Here is a 13,394-nt window from a genome sequence, read left to right as displayed (position 1 = left end):
TAAATACTTACTGTCAGATTATCAATGGTGCAGAAACTGCACGATTTTCTAAAAAAGCCGTATTTAGTGCATTAAGTGAAGGTAATGTAGGCCACACACATAGTATTGTTTTTTCATGTCCCTTTTTTTCAAAGAATGATAAATAGTCTGTTTTAGGAGAGTGTGTGCTGTAAAAGCATTCACCTTTACCTGCATCTTACCCCAAATATTTCAGTTTACATTGATAAAGCATTCAGTTAGTTCATTCAATGAACTTATAAACTTCTATACAAGAGCAGTAACGCTCATGTAATTAAAATAACATTAAAATTGTTTCTATTTATTTAAATTAAATGACAAAACTTAGAGAAAATTTCCTAGGGAATTTTAAAATTATTTTGCCTGCCATGGTTTACAGAAATCACTCAAAATATTGTAAGTTCAAAGTTAAATGGTTTGCCATATTTTTTTAATTGTTGCTAATTGCATTGCAGAGAAAATGAACTGTTAGAGCACCCTGAGATTAACTATTATAAACATTTATGAAGCTTATATACTCTCTAGTGAGTTAAAAAAGCAGTGTGAAATATTACTTTCTAATTTTAAATTAATGTGATCTACTTATTAAAGCGCTGATCTCTGATTTCACACTCCAAACCAGTTATTTCCATATATGCTGTAAATGTATTCAATTAGTTAAAAAAAAGATTATCCTTTGCATTGAATGGGGTTGCTGTAAGCATGCCTTAAATCCTCATCAGTCTCATGTATTGTGTGATTGAGTTGCTTTTCAAACTGGATATTTCATTTTTATGTTCAGTTTCCACATTTTATTTTATAACCTTGACCCTGGTCTCTTTCAGGCAAAAATGCCACTGCTTTCAGTAGAGACTTTGGAGTGTAAGATCTGGTGAAACGTAACTATGCTCTTTTCTATGTATTAAAGCTGTATGGCTCGAAAAAAATATTTTGAGGACCTTTAATTAAAATCAAAAGACTCAGTGACAATCTTTCCTGTTGAGTTTTCATGTGCCTATAAACTTAGGGACTCAAACAATATTAATGTAACGGAGATATCTCTGGTCTATACTTGATAGGACAATTTCTTGATTGTGAGTCAAATTTCTGTTATATTACACTGATTTTCATGTGTTTTTTTCTTTACGTGTGATTTTTGTATTTTACCTTTTTTTTGCTGTCGTTTTTCAGAAAATTTAAGCAAATATAAACCAGAATTTTTGTAACTTGAATATGTATTGCATGGTAAATGAATCTTGTGTATTTTCTTACTTCATTTTGCAGTTCTCACTGATTTTCCCTTTATAATATCTGTTTATAACATAAGCCATAATTTTCAGTAAAACAAAAAACCCAAGATGTTGAAAATATCATTGGCTCAGGAGAACCTCAGAAAAATAGTTAAACCTAAAAACTCTTCAGTGTAATTTTGAAGTGGAATTTCAACCATTTTAATTTGGGATTTTCTCTTAAAGTATGAAGGCACTTGTGAACTTTAATTAAAAACAGCATATATTTGGGGAGTCAGTTTTGAGTTTTTTTACATCTCAGACATTTTCTGCTCTTCATGTTGTAACTGTCTGGACGTTAGACATTTATTAACTTTGTAGAGTTCATACAGTAGCCAGAGACTGTTTTTAGAATTTGATCCATGGCCTGTGGGAGTCAATAGACTTTCATCACCTTCAGTACAACTTACATTGGAGGGCTAAGTGGTAGAATTTTTTAGTTATTAACTTTTCAAAGATAGTAAAAGACCCCGTGTTTCCTCGAAAATCAACAGCTGAATTGAAAAGCTAGGAAGAAGTTCAAGTGATTGCATATCATAAAACTAATTCAAAGTTTTAAAGGTATTTACAAGGTACTTCATTGTGGGAGAGAATTTGCAGATGAATGTACATGTAACATTTTAACATAACATTTATTCACATACCCAATTTAAGCTGTAAATCATCATTACTTGGTTTAAGTTTTCCGTGCAGCAAGTGAAAACTCTACTGAAGTTGGAAAAGCACTTATTTTTTACTTTATTACCAACCTTTTAGCTTTTACCTGCTTTTCTTTTCTGAATAATATGATCTCTACTTTTAGTAGAAATTACCAGGCACTTAATGCCAAGCATTATGTAAGCAATTAATGTCACAACATAGTATTTGATAAACTATGTCCTTTAGAATATAGAGAATGAATATTAAGATTCCTGATTTCTTTGTTTTCCTTTCTAGAGGTCAAGATTATCCAGGCATTCATCACCTATGTACTGCTTTTCCTGGTTTTATATTGCCTCCTTATTTACAACTGGTTTCTAGAATTTATCATACTTTCGACAGAAGAGGTCACAATATCTTACTTACAGCAGAGGACGCGGACAATAAGGAGGAAGGACCAACGTGTTCCAAATATATGAATTTGAAAGAGCAAGCTGAAAAGAAAAGGTATGAACTTATTTTCTGAGTTACTGTGATTTAGTTAATTTTTTAAGTTAAAAGATTATATGTTGAGAAATGGCTTTCATGGTGCTTCAGTATTTAGTAGTTTCAAAGAAGGAGCAAAGAAAAAGATTTGAAAAAATTGCTGTATTTGGTAGGTGTGTTCTAAAATAATTAGAACAAGAATATGAAAAGTCTTGTATCTTGCATAAAATGTATAATGTATTGTTTGTTTTTAAAAATAAATGGCATTTTGTAGAGATATTTTAAGTTATATATCACAATTTAGGTTATAAATACAGGAATTTTTATACTTCACTCTACTCATGAGAGGTCCCATTGAAATAACAAGAAATACTGACCAAATAGAGTAGGCTTTCTGTGAATGTAAAATTCTACAATAGTAAAAGGTTTAAAGTGCACACCCACTAGCCCTTTATCACAGAGACAATCTTACCTCAATCCTGATTCTACAAGCACTTAGGAACAAGCATAACTTCAACTAATTGAGTGTAGTTCTGTTGAGCTCAACACGTACAAAATTAAGCACATACAGAACTAGGACCTAGATAAACTTGTAGCCAGGAGTATTCATGTAAAAGGTAGTCATGTGATAACTGCAGGATCCTGCATCTTTAATGAATGAGGAGCTGAAGTAGAACAAAATGCAAGACAGTTAATTTTTCTGAGGTTGATGCAGCATGTAACAAGATCTGTCAAAAAACTGTTCTGTAAGAAGTAATGAGGAAATGTAAATGGATTTTAGAATAAGCCTGCTCAGTTTTATCATGTTATTATTTTACCAGTTTGTATATTTGACGGTAGTAAATTCCTAAATATTTTTTAAACATGTTTTGCACTAAAATAATGTGCATAAGAATGAATATGAAGCGTATTATTTTTTCATTGCTTATTACTTTGGTTGCATTTTTGCTTTCTTGTGCCTTTCTATTTTTTAGAGTAACGTCAAAAAATTCAGAATTGGAGCCTTTATACTCTCAAGTTTTTCATGATGGTTTTTCAGACTTTACAGTTTGCTACTTACAGTTTCTGTGTTTCACCAGCTCCAGAAGTATAAAATTTTTGCTCATAAAGTCTGTAGTGATCTAAAGAATGGTAGAGTGGTAAATAAGGATAAGGTTAGGTCAGTTTTACAGGGCAATTTGTTTAGCTTGTTAACTTGGGCTTGCTTGAAAAACATGTGTTTTAGTGCAGCCAAATGCAAGGTCATAAGGATAAGAATAGGGATTTAGGGTCATCCTTTGTAGGAAGGGAGATTGTATCCTGAAAAGCGGTAACTCTGAAAGGAGCTTTACAGTCTTGAAAGATAAGCAACAGAAGATGGCTGTGTAATACTCTCTGAACTTTTAATTAAACATGTTTACCTTAAAATAAAGGAGGTGAGACAGTAGAAATAATATAGGAAAAAGTTTCGGAATTAGAAATATTATACAGAGCTTTTCTGTTCCAGGTAAGTGCTCTAACAAGTGAGATAGTCATGTCACCACTTGTTCTCTCTCTGGGCTGCATGACTTTTGCATTCTTTTCTGCTCAACAGCACAACTTCCTGTACCCAGAATGGTCAAGTAATCTAATGGTGAGTGAGGTTTGAATCCTCAGATAAGCAACGAATTCTCATTTCCTGGCTCTGTGCTTCAATAATGAATTACCATAAAGAGGTGAAAGTCACCACTCTGCTTTTTTTTCCTGTCTTATAAAAGAAAAAAAAAATCACTTTGCTGTTCCTTGAAAGGGTGGATACGTCCGCCCTTAGAAGAGGGCTCCGTGTTCTGGATTTGAAATGGAGGGAAATTTTTGCCTGCAGCCCCTGAAACATCTTAAAGCTCCAGAGAGGAGCAGCAGATTTCCCATTGGTTAATCTGTGATTATTCTTCCATATGAAGGTTTCTAGAAATGTTGTGCACTTAATGCACTTAACAAAGTGTTGCAAGTACCATTCTAGGAGAGCAAGCAAAAGTGTCGATTCCTGTATGCCATCCTTTTCTTGAATACCAGTTCTGTATTCAGACGCTTTAAAAGATCATTACGTTGGTTTTACGCAAGAGATATAGAATTGATTTGAACATTTACCTGCATGGTAGTTTCTGATGCAAGGGGCTGGATTTGCTAAATGAAAACACAACAGACCCAGTAGCTGAGGTTTCAGTCTAGACAAATTGAGAGTAGCTATAAGATTTCAATGTATAGCAATGAGAGTAGCAGCTTCTGAAATCGTCCATTACTTACAGCCTTTAAATCAAAACTGGATTTCTTTCTGAGGTATATCCTGAGTTTCACCCAGGAAATTGTGAGCTTGATGCAGGAATACTGATGAAGTTTTATTATCTGTATTATTTAGAAGGTCAGGTTGGGTAACCATGATGCTTCTTTCTGACCTTAAGATATGAATTCATAAATTGCTTTATGAAAGTTTTTAGTCATTGAATTCTTTTGATGTAGTTAAGATTACCCTAACCATCAAGGATGGCATTATTTCAGGGTACAGGATTAGACCCTGATGATTTTCTGTAGTTATTATGAGCTTCTACTTCTGTGAGAAATTTGAGTAGCATATGAATATCATTCATGGCCATAATTAGAGTGCTTGCTTTTGATTCGGCAGCATTTTCTGGCTGTTGGACATATACAGACAGAGAAGATAAGGACTCAATGAGAAAAAGGACACTGATCAGCACTGTAAGCAAGGGTTTCAGCATACCAGTAGCCCAGCCATTAACCATTTTGTGGGTCATGGTGGAAGAGGACTTAAGGAAATTCTGAGAGAATAAATTGATGGCTGTAGTGAGCTTTTCTCAGATATGGGAGGCAACATGAGAGCAGGCAAGATGATGTTCAAAAAGGAAAAAAAACAACCCTAGGAAGTCGGTGATGTCATTAGAAGTCACAAAAATAGAAGTTGTTATCACTTTACTGATCAAGACATAACTAAAAATGAAAGGCAGTGAAGACTTTGAAAGCTGAGGAGCATTTTATATTTGAATGAACTTCTCTTTTTCTATTATTAATACTTCAAAGAATGGGATAACATTCAAAGCAAGCAGCTATGATCTTTGCAGTAGCACTTTGAATGAATGTGAATAGGACAAGGTGATGCTTGTCCAGGCTAAAGAAACAGATGCTGCAGCAAGTGAGATATGAAATTAAACACCAGACTAGCTTTGTAGAGAGATTAGAAAAATACTTTATTTTTAGAATGTTTTGAATAATACGTGTGCTCTGAGTCTGTGTGAATGATGGGATGCTAGCTGTACTCATGAAGAAAAAAAGTAGTGAGGAGGCCATGAAGGTTGAGAAGGGAAAGGCACGTAAGATCCTTCTCTTTCAGCCTTGCTGAACTAGCAGTGGCAGCTTGACATCCCTAAGAAGGAAGATCATCTGATATTTTTGTTGTTGCAGAACAAAGTGATGAATCGCACTCTGGAGAAGGAACCTGTACATGGTCTTTGACTAGAACATTACTAGAAATAGAGGAGGAAGAGAACAGAACCCCTTGAAATACCCAGGAAGCTGAAGGAGTTAGATGGGAGTGGAACTAGGAGAGATGAATTGTACAAGCTATGGGAGGATAGTATTTGAAAGAGTATGCTTTGGTTTTCAAGAAGTAGCCAACAGGTTGAGGAAATCGACAGTGAGTCTGAGCTTTATGAATCAGTAGAAATTTTTGGGAAGGAATTTTTACATTGAGAGCTACCTTTCCCAGAGATGGAGAGAATTAAAGTTTAAAAAGAAGCCCATACCAAAATTCCTTGCCAAATTAGTTTAATCCTCGAAATTCTTTGGAGCACTGCCATCTAGTGGCATCATTTACCATCATCTTCTGGTTTTAATTTTTAAAACTGGTTGCCTTATGTGAGCCTTGAAGATCAAAGGTATCATTTACCTGACACTAATTTAGGTCCATTAAAGCTGTTCACATTTTGTCACTGACCAATTCCCCGCATTTAGCTAATTTTACAAATGCAAGTGATCTATGTGGGGGTAAGAATGGTTTCTGTGTAGTGGACAGGAAAATTGACTTTGTCAGCTGTTGAAATAACGATAGATCTATATATACTTTTTTTGCACTAGTTCTGAGTTCTTCTGTGAAAGAATCATGTTTGACTGTAACAAAGTTCAAAGCAGCCTACAGTGGTAGGAGTTTAAGGTAGAACAGATTAATAAAGCAACAACTTTCCTTAAAGTCATGTCTTCACTGTGGAAAATATCCACAGGCTTAAAAATTTATATAACTTTTCATTCACATCTGCAAAAATCGTCATGTGGAGCAGGGTGTATTGATTTATCAAGATGTAAACTTCCCAAGGTCAGTTACAACTCTCTTCTGGGACTGACTGTATAAGTTCATTTCATCAGATAGCAAAGGTGACTTGCTTTGTTCTCCTGTTTAATTTTGGCACACTTTGCAGGCATCTGTTATCCGAGAGTTAAAAAAGCTACATTTTCAGCCATGAAGACAAGTATTAAGCTAAATATCTTTTTAGGAAGGTTATATATAGATAGTCAAACCTGTTCCTGGCAAATATCCTTCAAACATCTTAGTGGGATTTGTAGCTTCATGTTATGCTTGTTAAGGTTCCTTCACACAGGAGTGCCTGCATCTTCCTGAGACATTCTGATTTTATATTTTTTTACCAGCAAATGGAAACAGAATATTATTAGATCTGTATTATTATTACTCGAGCTTTCCTCTGTGTTGTTTTTCTCTTCCAGAAATGAAAAATCTGAATGTTGTTTTGCATTAACTCATAGTTGATTACTTAGTATAAACTCCTTTAATTGAAAACTATTTATGACGGAAGTGCCCCAAAGGAGGGATAGCTCTTTTTACATTGTTCACTTAAAACGCTTTTAACTGCCAGATGCTAAGGAATATTTTGATTGTTTGATACCTTTCTGTATCTTGTACAACTTCACTTGACATTCCTTTTCTGCAGACACTCACCTTGAAGCGTCAGAACCACCAAATACTTAGGTGTAAAGAAAAACTAGGAAGGCCAAATACTTGTCAAAAGTTAGGTTTTCAGTTCTTGTTTTTCTTCATCTTTTGTCAAAGCTTCCACTTGAAGAAAGGAACATTCCAGAAAGAGTTCAAGAACTACTCCCAGGTCTATAATCTTTCTCTCTGTGTAAGAAGTACAGCTTCTGGGCTAGTGCTACATTTTAAGGATTCCTTTTTAACATCCAAATGTACTTCAGAAGGCATTTGTTTGCTAAATCAAATGGCTGGTTCCCAGTTTTGTTAAGACCCCCCATTTACACAGTATTCTGACAATTTAAATAGGTCTTAAAATGGAAATTGCATTTAGCATAAATGAGTATCCACTAAGTATCTGAGTATCCACTGAGTATCCAAAAAAGTATCCACTATAGCAGATACACGTCTGACAGTGAAATTGCAAGTAACAGAACTTACATACTTTAGTTCCATGAAAGCACAAAGAAACTTCATTATTAGTGTTTGCAGAAAAAGTACCCCACACCTGACTAACACCAGTAGATGTCAGTGTTGACATATACCAATGTGGCAGTGTGTTGAGAAAAGTCAAATGTTGCATGTAATGTGTGTTTAAATTTACATACATATATGGATAGCTGAATATATGAAATTGAGAATTTTTTCTTGTTCTTTTGTATATATATTATGTATTTCACCATTTATTGCATTCTGTGCTTGTAATTTCTAGTGCAGTAAGAACTAGATGAGTGAGAACTTGAGTAATTGTACTATAAAACAAGCTACCAGAAGAATAACAAAAAATATAAATGTAATTTCTACTCTCTGTTAAATAACAATATTCATTATCATTTTATATATAAATCCTGTAAAATATCTGTTCAAGTGATAAATGGTAACAGTTTTTGCTACTAATATCTAAAATACTTTTACAAGCCTGATAGTAGTAATACATTCTTCAAATCTGAATTTCCCTTTAGAGGTGCCAGGAACAAAGGTAGAACAGTTATAACAGGATTTTATATGTATCTATATATCTGCATATGCATATATAAACATACTAATGAATTACTGTGTCCTGTGAAAGTGTTCACTGTTTTTGGAAATTGAAACTGTAGATAGATAGGAAATTGGGAAGTATAATTACTTCAAACAACAACTTTGTAAAGTGAAATATTCCTTTTGTGAGTCGTTTGCCATTGGTAGATTTATTTTTAAAAAAGGCAAACAAAAAATAATCAGAAACCAATCCTCAAGTAATCACAAAGGTGCTGTTCAAAACCAGCCAGACATTCCTGCTGAAATCAGTTCTCTTTGGCACTTAAGTGTATCTGACTGTAAGCACAGCACTTGAGTGGTGTATTTGCCATGCATGAAGTTATGCACGTAATGTGTTTCATACTAATTTAGAGCTTAGTGTTATATTTTTCTTGTGACTTCTCTAATATACACCATACAGCTGATAATGAAAGTAATTGTAAAATTATTTGGTGTGTGACTACAAAAATTACAAGTTTGGTGCTAGGTTTCATTGTATATTAAGTCATTTCAATCTTTAGGAAAAAAGTTTTATTCATCATTCATTTCTAATGTGATTTAAATTTTACCTATTTTTTTTTTGTCTTTAATAACCAAGCTATTTTTGTTTTGTTAATACCTGATGTAATCAGAGTAATTAATTCATTTTCTATGTTGCTGCAGAATTTTTTATGAAGGAATTCCTATTTCAGAGCAATTCCAGAATAATCGGACAGATGGGATTCACTTTCTTCCTCCTCATACATCAAAAAGTCTGACTGAATGCCAAAAAGTAATGGAATACTGTCTTAAAAAGCCACAATTGGAACTATTAGCAGAGAAAGTAAGAAATCATTTTAATAAATGTGTGCTGTATGTGCATAATCATGCAAATTAAGACACAAAATTGGGGGGAAAAAGCGTGGTTTTATCTTTTTTTCAATTGTGTCATGCAACAAAAGAACAGAACACCTTGGAAATAAAGTTCTGCTGATTTTTCAACATTTTACGATATGCAATATAAAAATGGATGTGGAGTTTTTAATCAATGGAGAGTGTTCTGAAAGTCATGTCTCAGTTCTTAATTCCTTTGCTGAAGTAATAAAATAAGCTAATGTGCTAATTAATAACAGAAAAGTACCAACGCTAAAAGAGCAAACTAGGTAGTTCATTCAGGTTGTGGAGCCCTATACCTCTCATTGTATTTGGTAGAGTTGTTTTTGACAAAATTATGTTTAGCAAAAAATGGCATTTTATCACCTAATAGTTCAGATTCAGTACAGACGTTTATAAACTGGGTTTATGTTAGCTGATAACTGAATTGTATTGGTTTTGAAGGTTTCCATTTATCCAGAAGCTTTAAAAAAGTTTTGGGCTCCGGGTCCTCCAAAATTCTCTGCTCCAATTTCTTCATTGAAAGAAATTTTATTTCCTACATATGAGGTAAATATACTAAATGTATTTTAGTGTTCCCATCTTTTGCAGAAATACGTCTTTTTCTAACATTATATTAACTCTAATAGTCATATATTAGGCTGCTAATTAAAACTTTTTTATATTGTAAGCACTGTATATAAGTAATTGTACAATTTATAATAATGTGTATTGAATAGTATTGTTTAATTTCATTTTCTACAATAATAAAATTTCTGGTAGTAATAATTCTTAATTGCCAATTGCTATTATGTTGCCTTGCTTAAAGTCTTTACATTTATGTTGAAAGCTGCTTTTGCATTGATTTTCTTCTGCTATACTATGCTGGCAGTGATTTCTATTGAAACATAAAATATTTCTTATGTGTAACAAAGTCGATTTTAGAAAATGTCAATGTTTTTGAGTTTTGAAATGTTTTGAATATAAAATCTCCACTGCCATTACATTATTGTGAGAGCCATTCATGTAAAAGAGCAGGCCCATTGTATGCACCTTCATATGGCAAAGGTTACAGAGAATTTCACATCCGGTTCACACTCCTGTGTAAGAAATAAGTCACACTTATCCATGGATTAATTGACAGCAAGAATAAACCTGACATAGTTCCCCATCTCCTAGCCTTACTATGAACAAATTGGGAGCTGTGTTCTTGTTACTATAAAGACTACTGTGGCCTGACATAAATTACCAAAGCTAAAAGCTTTAGAGAATCAGGTGGCAGTAATCAGTTTCCTCAGGTTTCTGCCCCTTTTTGCACCATGTAGTTTTTGATGACTTTAAAGAATGCACTCCATCAGAAACCTAGCATAAATGGCTTCTGTGATGTTGGTCTTCATTGTCATAAATCTTTAGCTCAAATACGTTAGAGGCTTTATTTATTTATCTTTTACTATGTTTTCTATAGCTGACTAAAATAATAGTATTACACATATTAAAATGTGCAAATATATTAATATTTCAGAGCAGTACTATTGAGGATATTGTATCTGAGGACTTTTTCACTGATTATGAAGAAGAAAAAGAAGATTTAGAAGCTGAGCAAGATGTTAACGATTTCTATGATTATAAACTGGTGTGTATTACAGTACTATGTTTTTAATATAACATTAAAAGTTAAGCTTAGCAAAACTACTCACAGTTTGAAGATCTAGTCGTAAGACAAAATATTTCTGCAAGTTGACTTCTAGAAACAATTTTATGTTTGGTATTGTTCATTTTTTAATAGTTAGAAAATGCTAACTGACTTTTTGAAACATGAAATTGCATATTTTAAAGATGCTTCTTATTTTGCGCTATTATAGCATTAGGTGATGATTTAGGAGAGGGTCTGTGATATAGATAACAGGTTTTGAGTAATATGACATATCTCAGTGGCACAGTGTTCTGGATGTTCTACTATGCCCAGACATTTAGAAAACTAAAAGAGTCAAGAAGCAGAATAGGGGGAAAAAGATGTTTCAAAGTGTGTGCATTTTTTAATCTAGAATTTTTCTGAATATAATATTAAAGGATAGGCAAATAATTCTGTGCAGATGATTTGCAAGTGCAAGATTGAAGTGTGACTCTAAGCTGCACTGTAGGTCTTTCCATTTACAGAATCCTGACTAACTCAAATACTATTGATCTAGTTTGTGGAGGCAATGTAGGAAATAAGAGCTGTAGGCTCCACAGAGAACCTGATGTGCCTCATGATGGTGTTCAGTGATATGTGTTTACATAGGCTTAACTATTCCAAGTGAATAGATTCAAGAGGTGGAACTGGGTAAAAACTTAACCAAGTCCCATGGGAAGTAAGCTGAAAATTTTTCTTTACCAGAGAATTTGAGGTACAACTAAGTGTTCTGGTAGCTAAACCATAGCTGAAACCTTGGAACTGGCCAGTGCTGTTGCTGGGAGCTCAGCTGGAACTGGGGAAAACTAGTGTATGAGTGGATGTATTCACAGCCAGAAATGGGCAAACTGAGGCTAGCATATTATTACTGCAGCTGAGCTCCCATGTATGATTAATGTTTGGAGACACTGTTTTATATTAAAATTTAGGGCTCTCATCTGCAAGTTTGGACTACTAGAGCAGTTAAGATCTGCTGGGTAGTGTGTTTCCTATTTGAAGGTGAAACATACTGGGCAAGATGTGCTTGCTTTTGTCCTTGAAAGAAGCTTTTTCAATAGTGACTATAGCTATCTGAGAATATGTCATTCAAGAGTATGTGACTTGTAGATGACATGGAAATAGAACAAAAAGATAAATTCGACTATGATAAAGGAACACTTGCTGGTTTGAACATTTCTTGCAGGAGCTGGCTAGAAGTAGTGAGGAGAATCTTATTTGGTATGTCAAAAAAGAAGAATTGTGCGATCAGCTTTGCATATCTCCAACATCCTCTGGCAGCAGCAAATGAAAATAGTTATTTTGTGCTTGGCTAAAAACTATTTGGAGTTTTGTATCGTGTTTGACTTCAGGCACAAAGAGGTTATGGCTGTATACGTAACTATAAACTGGTTTGGAATTGTCCAGCTAGAGTGCTAGTATTCCTTTGCCTACAGGTTGAACAGGCCATTAGATATAATAACTGGAAGTAATAAAGTCTGCAGTTACAAAAATATTATATTTTATTCCATATTTACTTGTGGACTTATTTGGAACATGTCTTAGTGAAAAATAAAACTGTTACTATGGTACAAGTAGGTCTATTAACAAAACCAATTAGAACCAGATGAAGCACATACGGATGTTCAGGAAGAACTACTATTCTCATTGGAATTTATGATCGTGGTGATGTTATGTGGCCATTTTTCTGTCTGAGATTCCCAAGATAGGAATGTATGTGTGATTAGTGTCATTTAATGTGAATATGACACTTTTAAGAAGTGTCCAGTTTAAAACATGTTCATTGGAAAGATGTCTCCATACATGCAGTAAATTCACTAGATGATCAACAGTATGGCGTATTCAGAGCATGTTCTGAGATTGGAGCACATTATATATAGAGTATGTCCACTGACTGTACTTGCTCTTTAGCATTAATCTACGTAAGTTGAATGTATCTCGAATTTTTTGACATCTGACAGAGTAATGGGCTTAAGACATCCAGAAATCCAGGCAAATGCAGTTCTTACTTCACTCCGGCAAAGGTGTTTTTTTGGTTGTGTTTTCTTTTTTTTTTTCTGAAAGTACAAATTTCTTTAGACATTAGCTCTAATTTTGGCAGTCTCTCCTTTTAAAAGCAGAATGTATTGGAAAGCTCTATTCATATTAGGATCAGAGTAATTTAGACTTATTTTGCTTTTTGTTTTATGTATAGACAAAAAGTTTACTGAGAAGATGCCAATCCTTGCCTGATTTTTCTGACAGTGAGAGCTCAGAGGTATGATATTTTCTTGTATTTGTTCCTGAACTGTGATTTTATGGAAGAAATTCTTCCACTGAACTGATTTGAGCTTAATATTTTCGTATTAGGTGCAAAAGTGAGAGTCTCAAAGGTCTTTTTCCAGTGGATTAGTTGCATTAAATAGGAGAACATAGCTCTACAGTGAGAACCCCT

The 13,394-nt window shown here is 33.9% G+C and overlaps 1 protein-coding gene across 1 annotated transcript in view; it reads left to right on the top strand.

Moving 5' to 3' along the window:
• TTC6 (tetratricopeptide repeat domain 6) overlaps positions 1 to 13,394 on the top strand; it is a 62,482-nt gene that overhangs the window by 13,877 nt on the left and 35,211 nt on the right. Inside the window, exons 4-7 of the mRNA XM_065636866.1 lie at positions 2,223 to 2,432; positions 9,103 to 9,262; positions 10,814 to 10,924; positions 13,155 to 13,217. Coding sequence (XP_065492938.1) covers positions 2,223 to 2,432; positions 9,103 to 9,262; positions 10,814 to 10,924; positions 13,155 to 13,217 — 544 coding nt within the window. The remainder of the gene's footprint in view (positions 1 to 2,222; positions 2,433 to 9,102; positions 9,263 to 10,813; positions 10,925 to 13,154; positions 13,218 to 13,394) is intronic.

Source organism: Caloenas nicobarica, chromosome 5 (genome assembly GCF_036013445.1).
Source record: "Caloenas nicobarica isolate bCalNic1 chromosome 5, bCalNic1.hap1, whole genome shotgun sequence".
In the NCBI taxonomy this organism is placed as follows: domain Eukaryota; kingdom Metazoa; phylum Chordata; class Aves; order Columbiformes; family Columbidae; genus Caloenas; species Caloenas nicobarica.
Note: the sequence above shows the minus strand (reverse complement) of the source record. Positions and strands in the feature narration are given on the sequence as shown.